General features: G+C 41.9%; 1 protein-coding gene across 19 annotated transcripts in view; it reads left to right on the top strand.

The window, feature by feature from the left end:
- MACF1 (microtubule actin crosslinking factor 1) overlaps positions 1 to 22,904 on the top strand; it is a 333,277-nt gene that overhangs the window by 210,720 nt on the left and 99,653 nt on the right. For 15 of the 19 annotated variants that reach the window (XM_084873244.1, XM_084873261.1, XM_084873250.1 and 12 more), the window contains 15 exons: positions 76 to 225; positions 1,916 to 2,131; positions 2,212 to 2,361; positions 4,604 to 4,837; positions 7,096 to 7,245; positions 8,091 to 8,324; positions 9,735 to 9,938; positions 12,210 to 12,728; positions 13,470 to 13,646; positions 13,903 to 14,026; positions 15,322 to 15,530; positions 15,870 to 16,187; positions 18,223 to 18,389; positions 20,728 to 20,884; positions 22,716 to 22,833. In XM_084873244.1, the coding sequence (XP_084729370.1) occupies positions 76 to 225; positions 1,916 to 2,131; positions 2,212 to 2,361; positions 4,604 to 4,837; positions 7,096 to 7,245; positions 8,091 to 8,324; positions 9,735 to 9,938; positions 12,210 to 12,728; positions 13,470 to 13,646; positions 13,903 to 14,026; positions 15,322 to 15,530; positions 15,870 to 16,187; positions 18,223 to 18,389; positions 20,728 to 20,884; positions 22,716 to 22,833 (3,127 nt within the window). The remainder of the gene's footprint in view (positions 1 to 75; positions 226 to 1,915; positions 2,132 to 2,211; positions 2,362 to 4,603; positions 4,838 to 7,095; positions 7,246 to 8,090; positions 8,325 to 9,734; positions 9,939 to 12,209; positions 12,729 to 13,469; positions 13,647 to 13,902; positions 14,027 to 15,321; positions 15,531 to 15,869; positions 16,188 to 18,222; positions 18,390 to 20,727; positions 20,885 to 22,715; positions 22,834 to 22,904) is intronic. The other 4 variants (XM_084873251.1, XM_084873252.1, XM_084873249.1 and 1 more) reach the window with 1 other exon arrangement.

The raw sequence follows: 22,904 nt of genomic DNA, 5'->3' as shown, positions 1-22,904 counted from the left end.
AGATCCAGCCTGCTTTAAAAAGCACACTTAAAGGAGAATGTCAGGCCTGAGTGAGTTTTCTTTTGGGCTCCACAGAATATATTTAACCGACGACTCTGTCTAGAACATGATGAGAAGCTGGTATCCTATCTGTCTGTATTACGAGACATTGAAATGAGGACCAAACAGATTCAACCTGTGGAGCGGAGCCTGGCAGAGCTACAGGATCTGCGATGTCAGGCCAAGGTAGGTTCCCAAAGACTTCCTTCCTCCTGGCCCACCAACTTGGAGGAAGTAGAGACTATTACGGAAGAAAAAATATGTTCAGCACACCACGATTTAAAGAACAAAAAACAGATTGAAAAGTGGTAACTGGAGACCTCTGACTGGGAAATACTGGTTCACAGAAACTACAACAGAAGAGACTCAAGAGAGGAGTAGTCTGAGTGTTAACTACAGTAGGGAGACCTCGTACAGTGAGGACAAAAGGGGGAGTGAGTAACTAGTGACCTTGATAAGAGTGGTTTCAGCTGAAACTGGTTTGGCTCAATGGATAGAGTGTCGGCTTGGGGACTGAGAGGTCCCAGGTTCGATTCCGGTCAAGGGCATGTACCTGAGTTGCGGGCACATCCCCAGTAGGGGGTGTGCAAGAGGCAGCTGGTCAATGTTTCTCTCTCATCGACGTTTCTAGCTCTCTATATCTCTCCCTTCCTCTCTGTACAAAATCAATAAAATATATTTAAAAAAAAAAAAAAGAGTGGTTTCAGTGGAGTGGTTTGGTGGGCTATAAACCAGGATTCAGTGAGAATAGATGGGAGATCGGAAGGTGGGGACAATTAATGTACATCGTTCTTTCCAGAAGTTGGGAGTGCAGGCAAGGAAGGAGATAGGACACTGGCAAGAAGAGATAGACTGAAAGAGGAATGTTTTGAGTAGATTTGGGGGGTAAAGGAGAACTTGAAGTTAGAGGAGAGAGGAAGTGATCACTGATGAAATGAGGTTCCTGAGGACGTAGACTTAGACAGCCTTGAGAGGCAGGAAGAGTAGCTTTCACCAAACCTAGCAGTTAAGAGTCGTCACAGGATTGGAGTCACAGTGAGGACAGAGATTGTAGAGGTTTACCAGATCTCTCAGTATCAAAGTATGACCTGGGGAAGGGTGGCTGAAGGGGAAGTAAGGGGGTGCCCAGAAGAGCTATCTAGCTTTTCACACTTTATTTCGGGCTTCTCTACTGAAAATTAGAATACTATAGACTAGCTGAGCAGGAAGGCTGGCTTGGGTTATTTTTATGCTCTGGTTCTGCCCCCTTGGAATTTGGAAGGGGAGTTGTCCTTTTTGATGGACTTATTTTACATAATATTAATAAGACATAATGACATTCTCAGAGGCAGCCGGCTATAGTGGACCAGCACTGCCCTGAGTCAGAAACCTGAATCCAAGTCCTGGCTTTATAGCTTACTGTCTGGCTAACCTCAGACAAAATTTTACATTTAAGTGCTGAGGCATCTCTTCTGTAAACCCAGATTTATAATATCTGCACAGCCTACTTCAAGAATTAGTGATTGTGCCGAAACTGGTTTGGCCCAATGGTAAAGCGTCGGTCTGCGGACTGAAAGGTCCCAGGTTCGATTCCGGTCAAGGGCATGTACATTGGCTGCAGGCACATCCCCAGTAGGGGGTGTGCGGGAGGCAGCTGGTCGATGTTTCTCTCTCATCGATGTTTCTGGCTCTCTTATCTCTCTCCCTTCCTCTCTGTAAAAAAAAAAATAAATAAATAAATAAAAATTAGTGATTGTGAGAACCAAATAAACTATTGAATATAAAGCCCTGAAGCCTTTATAGCCATGAGGTGAGAGAAAAATATTTTCACAGCTAATTCCTACATAGCAAGATTTCTAGTCTTGATCTTGGAGGTAACTTCACTTTATCCCCTCAGGTGTTAGACAAGGAGCTAAAGGATCTGTCCGCCTTGGTGAGCCAGGAATTGGAGTGTGTGAGTCAGATTATCATTAGCCAGCCTGAGGAAGTCCCTGCTCAACTGTTGAAGGCTCTAGAGAAGGATGCCAAGAATCTCCAGAAGTCCCTCATCTCTGTGAGTGACAGCTGGAGTTCCAGACTACTCCAGCTCCAGAATGCTGTGGAAGTAAAAAAGGTAGTCTCTTGTTTTATTCACGAAGTCTGGGCAGTTTTGGAGACTTTTATCATCGTCTAATTTGTCATTTATTTGTTTAGACTAGAGTGTTAAATCAGCACAAACAGCTAGAAGGCGAACTTCAGAATCTGAGAGCCTGGGTTGGCGATACCATTCTCATTCTGAAAAGCAAGGAATGTAGCAGTGAAGCAGATGCTGACAGCCTGAATCAGTGTCTCCAACAATGTGAGGTAAAAACTGTACCCATTCTCAAGCTTTTGTCCTTTGAGTTGTCAGTTTTATTTTCCTTCACAGAAACCAGTACTTACCTTTCTTGGAAAGTTTGATTTTCCATTTCAGAGATAAAGTCTTCTATGTTTAGTTTTTTAGGCTATCATACTTCTAGCACTTCAGTGATTATGGTCATTTTTCCTTTCAGCTATTTTTGAGAGAGTCTACAGAATGGCCTATTATTATCAATGGCCTCTTTATAACTGAGCATCTACTGTCTGTTCCTTGTTTCTGTTTTGCCCAAGGTCTAATTCTATGCACACACATCAATTTCAGGAGAATTTTGGTCAATGATCTGGATTGTGGCTTGGCAAACTTTTTCTGTAAAGGACCAGATAGCGAATGGCCCATTTCTGTGGCATCCACTCAGCTCTGCTATTGAAACATGAAAGCAGCCATAGACAGTATATAAATGAATGGTTGTGAATGTGTTATAATAAAACTTTATTTACAAAAATAGTTGACAGGCAAATTTGGCCAGGCACTGTAGATTGCCAACTCCTGATCTAGAGAGATGCTTTTCTTCTTGTTTAGCCCCAAACATAAGTCAGTGAGAGAAAGATACAGGCTCTAAGATGCATATGAGCCAGAGAATTTTCCCCTGAACATTGTTCCTTTTATTTTGGGTGGGTGGGGGGGGGGGGTGTTATACTCAAGATACTATTAGATATTATTCACACAGGTTTTTCCATCCTTTGCTTAAACTCTTTAAGTCAGAGCAGAACCAGAGATGTCCCTCCTTCTGATCCACCCTCTCCCTTTTCTCTAGTCTTAAGAGAAGCAGACATAAAGGTTTGTCCATGGTCGGGCTTCCTGTATATAACTCCATTTCTGTTTATCTTGCATGTTTTGTTTCATGGGAAGAGATCCACAGACTAAGCCTTGTTTTCCTAGTGATAGTTTCCCAGTCTATGTGTTCACAGTTGAAGGAAGCATGGTCTAATGATAAGTAACCAAGGGGCCTTCCCAGCCTGCTCTGCAGGGTTGCTGACTGCTCTCACTTTCAAAGTGATAGAGATAGAGGTATCTTAATTGTTTTTATTGCCATTGAAATATCCAGTGTAACAGCTGGTGGCCACTAAATTTTTGTAGGAAAATTGCATGCTTTTATTTATTTATTTTATTTTTTAAATATATTTTATTGAATTTTTACAGAGAGGAAGGAAGGGAGAGGGATAGAGAATTAGAAACATCAATGAGAGAGAAACATCGATCAGCTGCCTCCTGCACACCCCCAACCGGGGACGTGCCCGCAACCAAGGTACATGCCCTTGACCAGAATCAAACCTGGGACCTTTCAGTCCACAGGCCAACGCTCTATCCACTGAGCCAAACCGATTTCGGCTGCATGCTTTTAATTGTCTGAAAATAGATAATTATAGTGTTCAGGCATTTATTACTGCTTTAAGGGAGCAATGTAACTATTATATAAGAAAGTCTGACTGTAATCCTTCACAGTTCTAAAATATATAAGCAGCATTATTTACTGTAAAAATCATATTTTAATGAGCCACAAATAAATCTGATATTTTCTCACTTCTGACCTACCAATAACTAACTGCTGGACAAATACAAATAAATTTTGAACTTAAGAAAATAAATTAGGCAGATATAGCTCAGACCATAAATTTATGTTGTACTTTTCAAACTTTAGGGGGGAAAAATTCTGCAGAGATCTGAGATTAGTTCTGGTGTAATTCTGTTAACAAATAAATGAAAGTTGCTGCGTTTGGCCGAAACCGGTTTGGCTCAGTGGTAGAGCGTTGGTCTGCGGACTGAGGGGTCCCAGGTTTGATTCCGGTCAAGGGCATGTACCTGAGTTGCAGGCACATCCCCGGTAGGGGGTGTGCAAGAGGCAGCTGGTTGATGTTTCTCTCTCATCAACGTTTCTGGCTCTCTGTCCCTCTCTCTTCCTCTCTGTAGAAAGTCAATAAAATATATTTAAAAAAAAAAAAAAAGTTGCTGCGTTTGGATGTCAGTACATAGTAAAGGAAACTGTAACTCGTGAGGAGTGTGGAAAGACCAGAAGTGCGAGACTTCCAGTGCTTATTTGGCTCTAGGAATGATCAGTGTCAGTTACAAAATAACAGAAAATTAGCCTCTCGTTGACTATGTTGGTTTTTTATTAAAACCAACAGCTTCTGCTTCAGTAGAGAATTAGAAATTGCATTTATTTTCCCCCCCTTTTTCTGCTTACCTTAGGATTTGAAACAGCCCATGGCTGAAAGGAAATCTCAGCTGGATGCTCTCGCTTTTGATATTCAGTTCTTTCTCTCCGAGCATGCCCAGGACTTGTCCCCTCAGCAGAACCGGCGGATGCTGCGGCTTCTGAATGAACTGCAGAGGTCTTTCCAGGACCTCGTGGCGCACACTGCAGCTCAGATGAATGCCTTGCAGGGTCATCGTCAACAAGTGGAGCAGGCAGCCCTGGTCAAGGTCAGGCTGAACCAGCAGCTGGGCCCAGTTTGTCTTTTGGGATGTCCTGTGTTTGGGTTTTCTGGCCAGAACACATCTACCATGATTCCAGGAGCCTGCGTTTACCAATTTTGAAATTTCATGCCATTCAGGCCATTTTACAGCTATTCTGGCTGTTTTTCTTGCCATGTTTTGGTTTTATGTATGTGTGCGTGTGAGAGAATACATGTGTTTACATGTGTATGCATGTGCAAGTATTTTCTTTTTTATAAGACTCTCCCCTCACTGTGTCTCATTGTCTCTGACTTTCAAATGAAAATCACATCCCCAGTCCTCTTTGCTCCCTTAACCTTCTTTTGAAGGCTGTTAAAAATATTTAGATACTCTGAGCTCTTGAGAAGAAGTATTAAAGTCAGTTTTATTCTGGGCTTTTGAAATGATTAACACTCAGATTCCTTGACAACCTTCAAACAGCTGACAAGGAAATTTTTATCAGAATCATAGTAATTTTTAGGACCGCTAAAGCAGCGGTCGCCAAGCTTTCTGACCTCACAGACCACCACGGGTCCACAGACCACCGGTTAGCAACCACTGCTCTAAAGTATCATTTTCCAGCACCTTTCTTCACACTGTCCTGCCCAGTGCTTATTTTGGAAAACGATGTGTAGAAGCAGCGGCGATACATTTTTGGGGAAAAACTAACCACTCTACCACTTTTCATTGCGACTCTTTCTTGCAAAAGTTAACATTATTGTATAATGGTAACAACCTTAAAATACCAAGAATGATGCTTATACCATTTCTGCTGTTTGAATAATAAATTGGAATTCAGCAAGATGATATTAGAATTGTCATTATTACCACCAGCAAATCCACCTCAGGATCTGCTTTATTAAATAATGTATAAAGTAGAATGGAGCTTTTGAGTCAGGCTTAAAGGAAAGTACGTTAGTCAATTTTACATGTTCCCCATTACTGCTTAGCTGTTTCAACTCTTTTAAAATATAAATAAAATACTAATTAAATAGTTTAGGTTACTTTTGAGATCTGAAAATTTGCACTGTCCTCACTTGGAAATGTATATAGCCTGTGGACAGTTACTGAAATGGCGTTGGTCTGAGCAGCCTTAAGTAAGACACAGCCCAGATTCAGGGTAGGCCCCTGAGCAGCAACCAGTGCTACTACTGCATGTGACCATTCTCTCTGAGCACATAATTAATTCCACAATGTTTATTAACCTTGTAATTGTCAGAAATGTTCTGCTTCTTTATATTTGCCCTGGATGCATGTGTATGTCTGTGTGTTAACTTGTTTGCTTTGCTTTTTTCAGATTCAGTCTGCACCCATCCTAACCCATGAAGATCCCGTTTTACAGCTGAAGAGCTCTTAGGAGTTCTCTTGCAGAGCCCTTCTATTTGTCCTAAAGAGGGGGAGAGAGGGCCAATTTTGGCACCTGTTTGTAAGTGCAGGTGACTAAAATGCCATCAGAAGGTAGAAACTGGTGGAAAATGGTTTTAGAAGGATGGTCAGGAGAACACATCATGCTCAATTGCTCGGTCAGGTGCTTCAGTGTCAGGCAGCTGAGATGAGATCTGGGATCAGGCACAGAAACATATTTCCTCCCTCCCCTTGGGCCTGGCTTTTCTCTTGATATCAGTGTAGACAACTGAACGACAGCCAGTTGCTAATGTTGGGCACTTTTCTTTCTCAAAATAGACAAGCCCCTCATTTCAATTTAAAGGGTGTCTACATTTGTGAGACATTGGATTTATAAGTCTGCTAAATTATTAAGCTTAATTAAATTATGAATTGTCCAGTTTCTTGATTTCCCCCCCCCCCCCCTCTAGTACTTCCTTCTAATTTTCCACGTTTTGACTAATATGTAGCATATCCTCTGGTTCTGGTAGAGGAACTGGTCAGAACCACTAATTATTTTCATCACCATTATCATCTCTGGCTTTTAAGCATCTGGGCTTCGTTCCAAATTCTAAGGATAATAACAGCAGTCAGGCAAAGGAGCTCCCAAACCCAAACCTGGGAGCATTCTCACCTGAAATTAACGTACCCCTCATTATAATCCAGACCATAGACCCAGATCGGTGGGTTTTTCCAGATGAGGGGAGCTTTTTAAATATGGTTCTGTGCTTTTTTCCTGTTCTAGTCTCCCACCAACTTTTCCATTCTTAAACTGTAACCTTGTTTTATATTTCAGGGAGTTACCTTGTTTTTATAAAATGAGAATTATTAATTGTCTTTTGGCCCCTTTGCATTTTAATTAGACCTTGCAGAAACAACAAAATACTTGTCATGAGAAACTGGAGGATCTTTGCAGCTGGGTAGGACAGGCGGAAAGAGCATTGGTTGGCCACCAAGGTAGAGCCTCCCAGCAGGATCTTTCTGCTTTGCAGAAGAACCAAAGTGACTTGAAGGTCAGTATAAGTTAATTCATTCTTTTGCATTTCATCACAGATATTTAAAAGGCTTACTATGTGCTAGGTATGTGCTTAGTGTTAGGAACATAATGGTAAATAACCCTGCTCATGTGATGCTTACAGTTTAGTGGAAGAGACAGATACAGATACTCACAAAAATGTACAAATAATTATTAACTAATGTACATATAAAGGAAAAGTTACATGAGAACATATAACAGAGACTCAACCTAGTCTAGGATGTCAGAAAAGATTACCTTGAAGAAATGTCGCTTAAACGGAGAAATGAACAATGTGTAGGGGTTAAGGAATGCAGGGGTGGGAGATGGAAGAGAATATGCAGGCTGAGGCCTATGTATCTGTCTTCAGGTGGGAATGGGATCGAGCACCACATACTCCAGAACTGAAAGAAAGCTAGTTCAGTTGGGCTCAAAAGAACAAAAGGAAGATTAATTAGTGAATGATGAGGTGGGAGACTAGGCAGCACCCACATCTTGCTGGTTCTTATAGGCTACAGTGAGGATAAGGAGAGGAGGAAGGACCAGCCTGGCCATGACTCAGCTAGAATCCTGTTATCAACTCTTCTTTATAGAAGAATGAACTCTTTGAGGATAACTCATTACAAAATAAAAATCTCTGCTAGTCATCATATTTATGGGTCTCCTTTTTTTGTCTTCACTAGACATTTTCTCAGAAATTTCCATTTAAATTTTGCTTTAAAAATTGAATATTAGCAGAGACATACGTCTGTTGCAGATATGTCATCCCATTCCACCTTCGTACTATTAGGGCTTAGGCATACTAAAGTTGAAGGCTCTGCTATCCCTGTTTTCATGTGTTAGGATTTACAGGACGACATTCAGAATCGCGCCGCCTCATTTGCCAGTGTTGTCAAAGACATTGAAGGCTTCCTGGAAGAGAACCAGACCAAGCTGAGCCCCCAGGAGTTGACAGCTCTTCGGGAAAAACTTCATCAGGCGAAGGAGCAATATGAGGCCCTTCAGGCACGGACGCGGGTGGCCCAGAAGGAGCTGGAGGAAGTAGTGACCTCAGCCTTACAGCAGGAGACGGAAAAGGTAAGCAGGCTGCTGCGACACTTGGTATTTTTCAAAAAAGAAAATATTGGTACCTACACAAATGAAAGGTGATGAGGAGGAACTGCCTTACACAGAGCAGAGTCATGAAAAGGGGCTGTTTCAGGAACAGATCTGTGAGCCAGTACTTTATCTTCGTGAGAAATATTCCGAAGAACTTGAAGTTGGGAATAATTGGTAGGAAGTTTATATTACCAAAAAAAAAAAAAAAAAAAATTGGCATTCTGTATATTTAGTACTCTGAATACTAGGAAAATGACAGAAAGAATTTAGTGAGGAAGGGTGGTACCCTGGGGAGGAAAATGCAAATGGCATATTTCTTACATGAATCTAGACTGGTGACCTAGGAGTGTGTGTGTGTGTGTATGTGTTGGGGGGGAGGGGAGTATCTGGGGAGTCTCCAAGCTTTTTCACTGTAGTTTTAGGGCGATCTAGGCACTGGGATAAACCCATGACAAGGTAAAGTCTCAAATGGTCTTCTGCACCCCACTTGGTGCTGGCAGATTGAATTAAAATATTCTGTCCAGCCATGGACTTTGATGCTAACAGGGAGGTAGAGAAAATAGAAATAAGAGACCTGAAGATAAAGTCTGAACTATGTGAATGTATCCCTTGGCATATCCTTTTTAATTAATTAAAATACTTGAGGAATCGTAAAATTGTTTCAGTACTCGGTGTTCTGTTCGGCAGAGGAAAGGCTGGAGGAGTCTGTATTTCCCTTAGGAAGGCACAGCCAGGTAATTGAGTATGCCAAGCCAGTGTATCACCTTTGCGTGCCTAGAAAGAATGCTGTGAGGCCTTGCTGGGGTGCCAGGATTAAGTCACCTCTTAATAAAATAAAGCCTTTTAAATCCTAGCCCCCCCCCCCCCCCCCCCCGCTTTCTTATTTTTATTTAATTGATTTTAGACAGGAAGGGAGAGAGGGAGGGAGGGAGGGAGGGAGGGAGGGAGAGAGAGAGAGAGAGAGAGAGAGAGAGAGAGAGAGAGAGAGAGGGAGGGAGGGAGGGAGGGAGGGAGATATGAGAAACACCAATTAGTTGCCTCCCATGTGAACCCACAACCTAGGTATGTGCCCTGACCAGGAATCGAACCTGTGACTCTCTGGTGCACAGGACACGGGACAATGCACCAACCAACTGAGCCACACTGGCCAAGGCTCTCCCCATCTTTTAAAGCAGTAAGATATACACAAAAATCTAGAGATTATTTTCAATAATTATTTTTTCAACAGATTTAGCTGCTCATTCTTTTTTGTGAGTTCTAAGATTGACTATACCCAATCTTAGAGCTTCTCATTTTCTTTAGCATAAAAATTTCCCTCTTGATTTAACCTGTAACCTATAATTGTTGAGTATCTAAGGCCTTCTCATTAGACTCCCTTTACTCCTTTAGAGTAAAGCTGCAAAGGAACTGGCAGAGAACAGGAGTAAGATTGATGCTCTCTTGGATTGGGTGGCTTCAGTGGGATCACCTGGTGGACGGATGGAGCAGCTGTCAGGAGCTAGCCTGGAGAAAGGAGCCTTGGATACCACCGACGGTCACATGGGAGTGGACCGCGCCTCAGAGAGACTGGACAAGCAGTACGAGAAGATGAAGGTGAGGGTGTTGCTTTTCCTCACTGTGCTGGGGACTCCCTTCTGCCCTGAGCAAGTCACCAGTACCTCCTTGCTCCTGAATCCAGGGAGCATTTCTCAGTTCACAGTCTTTGACGTCTCAGCAGCTTTAGCACTGCTGGGCACGCCTCTTGAATACTCTCTCCCTTACTTCACAAGGCACTACTCTGCCTTGATAATTGTATTCCTTCCCTAGGCACTGTTTCACTTACTGGTGTGCTTTTAACATAGTCCTAGACTTGCTCTCATCTTTCAAAATATACTTTCCTTGGGTAGTTCAATACATTCATGATCCTTCAATTACCATCTGTACTAAATAATTACATATGTATATTTGACTCTAGCCCAAATGCTGTCCTGAGCTTCAAGCCATTAAATAAATCTGACTTTCTCTTGACAAGTTGAAATCATAAGCATCTCAAACTGAAAAATGGAATGCCTGTTTACTATAATACTCCTCTCCTGATCAAACACATTCTCCTCCCTGTGTTAATTGCCTGAATTAGATATCATTCGAGACTCCTTTCCATGCCTTGCTGTCCCATATCGAATCAGTCATCAAATCCCATAGTGCTTGTATCTCTCTCACAGGCAGCCACACGTCTACATCTCCATTGAGTTATTATTGTAGTTTGGACTTGTATTATTACAGTAGTTTCTACTGGTCTCCTTGCCTGTTGGCTTTAATCCTCCCATTCCTTTCCCACACTAAGTAATCTTTCTAAAATGCTATATCTTTTTAGTAGTTTCCTATTTTACTTATGAAACCATTTCTTTCTTACTGTTTATCTCTACTCATTTATTCCTTCATTTAGCAAATATTGAGCATCTGCTCTATGACAGGCATTGGAGATAAATCAGTGAACTAACCAGATAAACTGTCTCTGGGGACATTAACTGGCACATGCAGGCACATTATATGGCATTGTTGAAAGATAATTATATATTCAGGGCACTTAGAAAACGCATCACATATTTTAGTAGTGCTACCTTCTGAGCACAAAAAGTTGGTTTAGCTGGAGTGCTTCTGTTGGACGGCTTGTGTGGACCGTTGCCTGTTGTGTACTAACAGGACTTCTGCCTCTGGCATGCCCATTCTGTGCTTGGGAGATTCATTGTAGTGTGTCCCCCCAAAGCCCTGGCACTCTTGTAACAGCACAGAGCAGAGATGTTCTGCTGTCCTAGGAGCCTTCCTGACCCCTCTTGCTGGTAGCTGTCAGCTTGACTAAGTAGTATTTCCAACCTAGTAAGGAAACAGCCTTACTTATAGTTGGATGGGTTGGAGGATGAGAAGGGGACATGGGGAAGGTACATAGACACACTGTGGTACTAGATGCTCCTTACTAGTTATTTGAGCAGGATATGTTTCTCACCCCAGATTCCCTAAGAGGATGTTGGAATCTGAGGCTATCAGATTATGGTTGACACAGGTTGAAACCGGACAATATTCTGAAGGCTTAGTCCTTCTCTAGGTAGTTGCATCAGCAATATAAATAGTTAGGAACACTAAGGGGACTCCCTCTGACTTCTGTTAGACTCGGGAAGAACATTGTTTGAACAACCACTATTGTCTTTCTTTCACTTCCATCCCACTGGAACAGAAAAAAGTCCACATTGAAACAAATGGAGACAGCACAGACACATTACCTATGCCGTCCGGAAACACAGCTCACTCTCATTAATGTGTAAATCATTTAGTTAATGAATTAATTTCCCTAGATCTTTCCTGTTAGGACAGTCTCCCTAGATCATTGACTGACAGATTTCATGGCTAAGAATTGGCAGTTTTTATGTTGTTCCATGTATGGCTCACCCAGCTTATTCTTTCCTTGCTTTCATATGGGTAATTATGAGTTGGCTATTTATACCTTCTCTTAGACTTAGGATGATTTAGTGAAGAGAGTCGGGTCAACAATTCATCCCTTAACTACCTGCATGACCTTAATCAGTAGTACATCTTTTTGATATTTACTTTTTGGTAATATCCATCTTTAATATGGATATTATATTGTCTTCCAACATTGTAGATTGTGCCGCAATCAGATGAGATAATACATGTAAAATACTTTTGAAAATGTTAAGATTCTGTATGTGTCAGTTCAGCTGAAATATGGCATAATGCTTAGAGAGATTGGTGATTCTGAGCAGCTATAAAAGGGGCCTACAAAAATTTCTTTATTTCTAGTTGTAGGCATAACCACATTATTGTGGTGTCCCTGCTAATTGTTCTTTGTTTGGGGGGATTTTTTGCCAGGCCCATCACCAAGAATTGCTATCTCAGCAACAAAATTTCATCCTGGCCACTCAGTCAGCTCAGGCCTTCCTGGACCAGCATGGCCACAATCTCACACCTGAGGAACGGCAGACGCTGCAGGAGAAGCTAGGAGAGCTAAAGGAACAGTATGCAACTTCCCTGGCCCAGTCAGAGGCAGGGCTGAAGCAGGTGCAGACACTGCGGGATGAGCTGCAGAAGTTTCTGCAGGACCATAGAGAGTTTGAAAACTGGCTCGAACGGTCTGAGAAAGAGCTGGAGAGCATGCACGAGGGAGGCAGCAGCCCCGAAGCCCTTCCCGCCCTGCTGAAGCGGCAGGGGAGCTTCTCGGAGGATGTAATTTCCCACAAAGGAGACTTGAGGTTTGTGACTATCTCAGGACAGAAAGTGTTGGACACTGAAAAGAGCCTGGAGGAAGACAGAGAGCCATCAGCAGCTGGAACCTTAGTAAAGGACAAGCTGAAGGATGCAACAGAGAGATACACTGCTCTCCATTCAAAGGTATGGGAGCGGCTCCTGGCAGCCCCTGGTGAACCGATCCTGGCAGCCCTCACAACTGTGGGTGGTTTCTGAGACTTAGAAACCTCAGGACACAGTGAATGAGCTAATTTGAGTGTCTTTATGAGCTATGCAAAAATGCAAAACATGAAGGCTCACGGGCTAGTGCCCAATCCTAGCAATATCAGCAGCTCATCTCACTCCAGAGGTGGTGGTGCAGGTGCTTGCCTTCTGTATCATGACCAGCCCACAATGGCTCCTCGGAGGAGGAGATATAGTGCAGGGAAACTTAAACCCAGTGCACAGTCTGTATTCCTGGACAGAGCATTGAGGGTAAATCCATATCTTCCTATCAGAGACCTCCTTTTGGCTCCTAAGGCATAGAATCTAGTCAGTTCTTCTCACCCATCTTGTGCTTTGTATCAATACCTCTAACCCTCAAAGAGAGAGACTTTTCTCAGTCCCATTTCTCTTGCAACCTGACATATATTTCTTTGATGGCTTATCATATAGCACTAAATATTCCCCAGTGTGTAACAGAGTTGAGGTGAATAGAATGGATCAAACGATGAGGAACTCACTCATAAAAGGTAGTTCTGCTTATCTATTCAAGGGGGCGCTACCCCTAACTGCAGTTACAGTGACTTCCCTGTAACAAAGCCAGGCCTCTCCTGGGCTGTGCCGAGGATGCTGCTGCCTACGCCTGGCTCGCTAAGCTTTCTTTCCCTTCTTCCTCCGGCACAGTGTACACGATTGGGCTCTCACCTGAGCATGCTGCTAGGCCATTACCAGCAGTTCCAGAGCAGCGCTGACAGCCTGCAGGCCTGGATGCAGGCCTGTGAGGTCAAAGTGGAAAAGCTCCTCTCAGATACTGTGGCCTCTGACCCTGGGGTCCTGCAACAGCAGCTTGCAACAACAAAGGTAAGCCAGGACACAGGCTGTTGTACTGCGTGGCTTACAGTACCCAAAAGTAAAGCAAATGTTGGCCTTTAGGTTAAAAACAATGGCTGGGATGCCTTGGACAAGTTCTTGTTCCTAAACAATGTATTCTAATATCAGTGGCTCTGGTTAAGCTGAGAATTATTCTATACAGCGGCTTCGTAGCTCTAGGTTCCTAGAACCAGCTTTGATTACGCACTTAGTTGTTTTTCTTTTGTCCTTTTGCACCAACGAGCAGCAGTTGCAGGAGGAATTGGCTGAGCACCAAGTACCTGTAGAAAAACTTCAAAAAGTAGCTTGTGACCTCATGGAAATTAAAGAGAAACCAGCCCCAGACCACAAGCGTGTTCAAGAAACTACAGGTATGAAACAGCGACAGGTATAGTGCTGTCCAATTCCTAGTATGTACCTCGTTCCGTAGTAGACCCCGTGGTGTTGTACAGGTATCTGGTGCTCCCTGGGTGCTGAGGCTATAAACGTGAATAGCTCACCCTCCCATGAGCTTTATTCTTGTATCATTGAAGGACCTTTGCAATCTGCCTTCAACACCTTTTCCCCCCAGGCCTTCTGCCTTTTAGATACATCCTATGTCTTTCCTTTCCCAAATAAACTAGTCATTTCTTCATTGCTTCACCCCTGAAGTTTTTCCTGTTGCTCAGCTGATAACATTAAATGAGGGCTTACATGCATGATGAGATCTTACTCATGCTTAAGATATAGCAAAGAGATTGCTTCCTTTGTAAAGTCCTGACCACCACCACCACTACCTCCCAAAATAAATAAAGGATAAGAAATAACTGATTTTGCCCGGACCGGTTTGGCTCAGCGGTTTTGGCCTGCGGACTGAAAGGTCCCGGGTTCGATCCCGGTCAAGGGCATGTACCTTGGTTGCGGGCACATCCCCAGTGCGGGGTGTGCAAGAGGCAGCTGGTCGGTGTTTCTCTCTCATCGACGTTTCTAACTCTCTGTCCCTCTCAATTCCTCTCTGTGTAAAATCAATAAAATATTTAAAAAGAAATAACTGATTTTCTTTCAGGCCTCTCTAGTACTCTTTTTTTCTTTTAACTTTTAAAATATGTATTTTTAAATTTTATTTTAGAGAGAGGAAGGGACAGATAGAGGGAGAGAAATATTGATGTAAGAAAGATACAGAGATTGGATGTGACCAACTGGGGGTTGAACCTGAAACCTAGATATGTGCCCCGACAGGGGATGGAACCCATGACCTTCTGGTGCATGGGATGATGCTCCCAAACCACTGAGCTATACCAGCCAGGACAAATCAGTTAAACTTTTTTTTTTTTTCTCTCACTAGTACCCCTTAATACCACTGTAGCACTTAGGATTTTATTTTCATGGTTAGTTGTGCCTACATCTGCTTACTTTCTCTTTCAGAGTCTTAGGTTTGAAGAAGGCAAGGATTTTATCACACTTATCTATAGTCTTCAGTATCTACCGTAGCACAATTTCTGGCACGTAGTAGGCACTAAATAAATTGTGCTTATGGAATTTGGCTCAAATACTAATGTCCTTTAAGCTTATTCTTCTATTTGTCTTGATGTCTGTTATTATAATTAACTTGCAACTTAATACATTCTTTTTAAAAGCACAACACAAAAATAGTCTCCACTCTCTTTTCATGGCCATGTTTTTCCAGATTCCATACTTAGCCGTTTCCAAAGCCTCTCCTCTAGCCTGGCTGAGCGCTCTGCTCTGCTGCAGAAGGCAATTGCCCAGTCGCAGAGTGTGCAGGAAAGCCTGGACAGCTTGTTGCAGTCCATCATGGAAGTTGAAAAAAACCTGGAAAAGGAACAGGTGGCATCCCTGACATCAGGAGTCATCCAAGAAGCCCTGGCCACTAATATGGTAAGACCTCTATCCCAAGAGTTAGCATAGAGTGTATTTGCCATGTTCCATAATTGCATCACTTTGAAAAAGTATCAAGAGAAGAATTCATGTTCATGAATCTTCTGATAACGAGGCTAAGACATGATGACTAATCCATTTGAAGTTATCACTACCCAATTTCCAAATCATTGTCAAATTTCAAGAACAATGGGGATTTCAAGGCCATTTGGTGGAATGGGTTAGAGAACTAGGAGGATGAGATATATGATGTTCCAAAGGCTCAGTTCCAATCCTCCAACCCTCCAGAGGAGATAAATGTGTAGTTATTAGAAGTTTGACACATCTTCTTGATTACAGAAATTGAAGCAGGACATTGCTCGGCAAAAGAGCAGCTTGGAGGCCACTCGTGAGATGGTGACCCGGTTCATGGAGACGGCAGACAGCAGCACAGCAGCAGGGCTGCAGGGCAAACTGGCGGAGGTGAACCAGCGCTTCCAGCAGCTCTGTCTGCAGCAGCAAGAGAAGGAGAGCTCCCTAAAGAAGCTCCTGCCTCAGGCAGAGATGTTCGAACATCTCTCGGAAAAGCTGCAGCAATTCATGGAAAACAAAAGTCGGATGCTGGCCTCCGGAAATCAGCCAGATCACGATATTGCACATTTCTTCCAGCAGATCCAGGTGAGGCTATCCCTGCCACATGGACAGAATAAAGGGGAAATCAGGGCAAGGAAGGGACCCACATTCACTGAGGACATAAGATGTCAGTCAATATCCTGGAAACTTCACCTGCATTATCTTAAAGAATTATCACAGCCATCCTGCAATCTAGATATTGTTTGTCCATTTTTTAGAAACATACCCAGATTTACTTTTCACTCGTACTACATGTTCAACCTAAATCAGCAGGATACTTAGCTTATCATGGTCAGTCAGGGATTCAAGTTGATGGAAACTTCATCCTGACAAAGTTTTTATGATTGCTTCAATGGGAAGAGGGAATATCATGTGCATTTACATTTTGCTAGTCAAAGCAAGTTTCACTTGAGCATACCTGTCTGTGGTGATATGTAATCCTACAGATATCTAGAAGGCACAGAGCTAAATACAATATATTTGGTGAAGAGTATTACGCACCAAAGATACATATATCTAGGAGTGGAAGTGTTAGGTCATAGTATGTGCTTACATTTAATTTGACCAAGGAGTGGCCAACTTGACCTCTGGCAAGACTGCACTGCTCTGTTTCATTGGTCTGTCCATTCATATGCCATAGTACACTATTGTTCATTATAGAGGCTTGATATGTTTTAATATCTGGTTGGGCTAGTCTCCCTCATTTTTTTTTCTTCAGAATTTTTCCTAGCTATAATTGCATATTTATTGTTTCATATGAACTTTAGAATCAACTTTATTAGCTATAAAGAAGAAGGTAGTATTTTTATTTGGGTCACATTAAATTTACTTATAAAGCCAAGCTGGTGTGGCTCAATGGTTGGGTGTCAACCTATGAACCAGGAGGTTGTGGTTCAATTCCCAGTCAGGGTGTATGCCAAGTTGCAGGCTCAATCTCCTGTGTGGATGGATCATGCAAAAGGCAGTCGATCAATGTTTCTCTCTCATCATTGATCTTTCTATCTTTCTCTCCCTCTCCCTTGCTTTCTGAAAAAAAATAAATTACCTATACATACATACATATATACATGCATACACATTTTTATGGGTGTATTTCCATTTATTTAGGACTGTTTTTGTATCTTTCATAGTGTTGTAAAAGTTTTATTCATAAAGGTTTTATATAGTTTCTTATTAGTTGATTCCTAAAATTATACCTTTTGTGTTGCTATTATAAATGAAGTTTTCGCATTTGATTTTAATATGTTGATTTTATATTTTGATATCTTCAAACAACGAATTACTTCATTGTTGGATTTAGTTGTATTGTTGATGCTCTTGGATTTTGCAAGTACACTTTCATATAATGTGAAAATGTAGTTTTACCTCTTTTTCAATTTTTTAAAATATATTTTTATTGATTTCAGAAAGGTAGGGAGAGGGAAAGAGAAATAGAAACATCAGTGATGAGAGAGAAGCATTGATCAGCTGTCCCCCTCGTGCCTCACAATGGGGATCAAGCTCACAGCCTTCTGGTTCATAGGTCGACACAACCACTGAGCATACTAGTCGGGCTCTTTTTTAATTTTTATGCCACCAATTTTCTCTTACCTAATATCTTCAATAGTGGGGAGAGTGCCTGTTTTACAAAAGGGATTGCCGGTAGAAACGTAGAGAAATCTGTTAGCTTAAGAGCACACACTAGTAAGTGGCAAAGCCATGATTGAAATTTTTTAAAAAAATATATTTTATTGATTTTGTACAGAGAGGAAGGAAGAGAGATAGAGAGTTAGAAACATTGATGAGAGAGAGTCATTGATCAGCTGCCTCTTGCACACCCCCTACTGGGAATATGCCCGCAACCAAGGTACATGCCCTTGACCAGAATCGAACCCGGGTCCCTTCAGTCCCCAAGCCGACGCTCTATCCATTGAGCCAAACCGGTTTGGGCGAATTTTTTTTTTTTTTTTTTTTTTTTTTTTTTTACTCCAAAACCCTCTATTCTTTTCATTCTGTTATACTGCCTAGGTATCGTTCATTTCTTAGTGTATATTTGTTTATAAGGATCGGAGGACTTAATACATTTCCTTTTTCTTGACAGGAGCTCAATTCAGAAATGGAAGACCAACAGGATAACCTTAATACTCTTGAGCATCTGGTCACTGAACTGAGCTCCTGTGGCTTTGCACTAGACCTGTCTCAACACCAGGACAGGATACGGAACCTCAAAAAGGACTTCACAGAGCTACAGAAGATAGTTAAAGAAAGGTGAGTTCCCATATGTGTTGGTCAGTGTAGGGAGCTAATTTTTTCTTTCTGTTGAGTGAAATTATTACCTCACCATTCCTTACCAGAAAAGAACTCTATTATGTTCTAGCCGGTGTGGCCTAGTGGTTGAGTATAGACCTATGAATCAGGAGGTTACAGTTCGATTCCTGGTCAGGGCACATGCCTGGGTTGCAGGCTTGAGCCCCAGTAGGGAGTGTGTAGGAGACAGCCAATCGATGATTCTCTCTCATCAATGTTTCAATCTTTCCCTTCCTCTGAAAATCAATAAAAACGTATTTTTTAAAAAAGGGGAAGAGAAAAAATCTGTGCTACAGAGGAATAAATGACTTAGAAAGTGTCTCTTTCAACCAGAGCTACCCAATCTACTTGATGCTTAATGGGGTTTTTTAAAATTATTAAATGATGAATTCCTTCTCAAAAATGGGGCTCAGTTCCCTCCCTGTACCATCAAAAGCCCAAGTCACTTGGACCAAACAGAACAAATTTGTGGCAGCAAGTAGGATTGTGGCAGGATTTGAAATAAAGAGAAAAATTGGAGACTTCTCAGACATAATTAAGGGTTTGGTTATATTGGCACTCACCCTGCTTGTTTTGACAACAGTTATTTTTTATTATTAATCCTCACCAGAGGATATGTTTATTGATTTTATAGAGAGAAAGTGTTACAAAATTTACCAGGGACCAAAAAATACGCAGGAGTACCGGAGATACAGAAGAAAAAAAAAACACATTTATTTTCAGATGTTTCACATGTACTGGGTACAGTGAAACGGTTTCTCTCCAAGCCCTGAGCAAGCCAATGTGGAGGGAGCTCTCCCTTTATACCTTTTTGGTTTCTTTGTCCCCCAAATATGGATGGACTTACAGACCTTTCGCAGGCTTTGCAAAAAGCCCCGGTGTTGGTATGGGGGCTGTGAGACCACACCTAAAGGCCTGGCCTGGTGCCAGCACTGATAACCCCCTCTGGGGTTTGTATATTGTTCATGGTTTATGGCCTCTGTAAAATGGGAGCACTTAGGTAAACAGGTCTTGTAAGAACCGATAATTAAGGAAGGGGTAGTGACTAGACTATAAGTTAACAGCAATGTGCATTAGGTTCTGGCACAGATTCAGATTGCTAGCCTCCAAAAATGTCTCATTTTCCCCATCAGAAGGGGGAGCGAGAACATGAATCCACTGTCTCCCATATGCACCCCTATCTGGAATTGAATCCACAACCTAGAAATGTGCCTAGGATTTGGAATCAAACCCTCAACCTTCTGGTGTACAGGACCAACTGAGCCACCGGCCAAGGCTTGACAACGTTTAAGTTGCTGTTTTTGAAGAGTGTCTGGGTTCTTTTTTCTTTTAAGACAAACATGGGGATATGACAAAGGTGGCTGATTTCAGGTAATCAGCTCACTGTTGAAAAGCCATGATTCCTCCACTAGAACTCCTCACATGGATTTAAAAGCTGGTTAAGATTTTTCTCTTGGTTTAGCCATAAATATAATCTCCATTTAGCAGATGATGGCCTTAGTGACTAGAGCAGGGGTCCTCAAACTTTTTAAAGTGGGGGCCAGATCACGGTCCCTCAGAGAGTTGGAGGGCCGGACTATATGAACTACTAATTCCTACTGTAACACCTTGGCTGCGCTCACTGCCCAAAAAACCTGGCGGGCAGGATCAGACTCCCCTGGGGGCTGCATGTGGCCCGCGGGCCGTAGTTTGAAGACCCCTGGACTAGAGGAAAGTAGTTGCTCAAATCAATGCAGGTAATTTAGGGAAGGAGAAGGGGATGAAGGCCAGGCAAGCTTTGTTTTTCTTCCCCTATGCTGAGGCCATTTCCAAACTGAATTTCAAATTGATTTCTCCTTTCTCCTGGATTTATTTTATTTTGGTCCCTAGTGTACTTACTAGTACTCAGAACTTCTTGTTTTAGCTTTTTGCTTGTTAAAGGAATTAGCATTTGAATTAGGCCTCGAAAGAGTCAAATACCTAAAGAGTATCAGAGCTGGACTTACATCCAAAGCCTACATTCCTTCCATTGTATCATAGAACCTAAATAGCAAGCTCCCTGTAGTTTTTCTCCCTTTCACTTTAGCTTAGAGTAAGATTGAAGACTCCTTTCCCCAGAATGTCCAAACAAGGGCAACAGATTCCTCAGTTTGATGCTCTCTTACATTATATTATTTTGCCAAAGCTGCTGTGGAAAAGATGATGGGAAGAAAAGGGCTATTAGGAAATGATTCCTGGAGTCCCAGAATGAACTTAGTTTTAGTTCAAGTAAACTTCACACAGTTTAGTATGGCAAGTAACAGAACCTCTCCTTTGACAGAGAGGAAGATGCATCGACTTGCCAGGAACAGTTGGATGAATTCCGGAAGCTGGTTGGGACCTTCCAGAAATGGTTAAAGGAAGCTGAAGGAAATATACCACCTGCAGAGACTTTCATGAGTACTAAAGAGCTGGAAAAGCAGATTGAACACCTGAAGGTAGGTGAACAAAAATTTCTCCAGGAATTGGGCTGGACAGTAGTTTAGAGGCATGTATGAACTCATTACAATTGTGGTGGGAAAGTGGTGTGAGAAATCCAAATAATCCATCTACATTAGAACTGAACGTCCTACCTACACCTACCCCTACCCAAGCACTGAGCACCAAAAACCTATTTAAAAACCAAAACCAAAAATAAAATTTTGGAATAATACCTCTGAAGTTTCAGCTGTTTCTTGGATGCCTCTCATGCTGTGGTAGGCCATAAATTTTTTTTTTTTTTTTAAGTAGCTTAAATTCTCATTGTATGTTTGAGAATTAGACAATTATATGTGAGCAAGTAACAAAATATATGATCAGGAAATCGACATAATTAGTCCTACAACTAATAAAAGAGATGATATAATGAGGTGGTTGGGAGATAGCTTCAAGACAAGGACCCCTGTTTCCCCATCCCCTGCAGAATCCCTCTGTACCATTTTCTATTTGTAGTCATGGGGCTCTGCTTATACCTCTTACACATTCTTCTTTTAATTGAAACCAGCCTCCAACTAACTCTTATACATTTGTCCCCATTGTCTTAGGAAAGCAGGATTTATCTTGAATAGGTAAGAGTTTTATTGCTTTCACAGAGTCTGTTCCAGGAGCATTTGCTGTAGGGCAATTCCCTAGAGCAGAGGTTCCCAATTTCTTGGTTTTAATACCCTTAGTGTTTCAAGGAATTTTTCATGGCAACACAGGCCAAAAACAAAAATAAAAAAACCTCACTTGCTTAGTGGTCAGGTCCAGACTACTTACTAGTAGTTGTTCACATGGTGTCCAACAGATGTCACTGTATTTCCCTCAAAATTTTAAAATATCCTATGTCAATACATAGGCTAGTAACTGTAATCCTTTGGAATCAAGCCCGAGTAATAAAGAATTGACAAGCTGAGACTTGATAAGGTTCAGTCTAGGCAGCATGAGCTTGCTAGATGTTGATGGCTCTGGATCTTTCTCTGCTGCCGCTCTGGATCTTTCTCTGCTGCCGCTCTGGATCTTTCTCTGCTGCCGCTCTGCAGCTTCAGATCAAAAGGAAGATCTCAGGGAACTCTGGGAAGGGATTTCAGGCTGGGACGATGTCCCAGCTTTGCAAGGAGTAAAATCTTACTTCTGTGGCAGGCCGTCCGCCTCTCAGAGACAACACAACCTGATACTTTTAACATAGAACAGATGCCACTGTTTCCTAATGGCATCTTATAGAAGTGAGAGCTTTGACTGCAAACCCAATATAACGTTCTCTTGAACATACAAAGTGTAACCATGATTCTGTGTAGTTCTCTCTAGCTCAGTATCCAGCTCCTCATTTTACTCTCCAGTGACCATTTCTTTTTTATTCTTTATCTGCATGCTTTTCCCTTTGTCTTCCTGGCAAATTCTTACCTTAACTCAAAGCTTTCCTCCCTCTAGCCAAAGCTTGTGATATCAGGGTTGACTGACTGTCCATATTTCTGTAAAAGTATTTATCACATTATAATGCAATTGATAATCTGAGCTCTTGGTTCAGAACTGTGTCATTGTCTTACTGTGTATCCACAGTGTTCAGCATGAGGCCTGGCCTATAGTAAATACTCAATAAACATTTGATGAATGAATGATGGCATGAATGTAAAGGTCCTGAATATTCCAGGATATCCTTCTTTCATACCTTGGCTATCTATAATAAACCAAGATCTTGAAATGGTGAATATATAAGGATGGTCTCTTAATGCTTATAAAAACTTTAGGGAGTATATGTAAAACAGGTATCTCTCCTATAAGTTACCTTAGCTGTTTTGTTCTTTAAAACAGGGTCTCTTAGATGACTGGGAAAGTAAGGAAACTTTGGTAGAAGAAATCAATTGCAAAGGCACTTCTTTGGAAAATCTCATCATGGAGATCACAGCACCTGATTCCCAAACCAAAACAGGTGAGTTCTTAAAAAAAAGCTCTTAAAAAATGTAGTGAATAAACCTCATTCTTTGCTTTGGCCCTTGTAAT

Source organism: Pipistrellus hanaki (genome assembly GCF_964339955.1).
Source record: "Pipistrellus hanaki genome assembly, chromosome: 2".
Classification (NCBI taxonomy): Eukaryota; Metazoa; Chordata; class Mammalia; order Chiroptera; family Vespertilionidae; genus Pipistrellus; species Pipistrellus hanaki.
The sequence above is the reverse complement of the archived record's forward strand: the minus strand, read 5'-3'. Positions and strand labels throughout refer to the sequence as shown.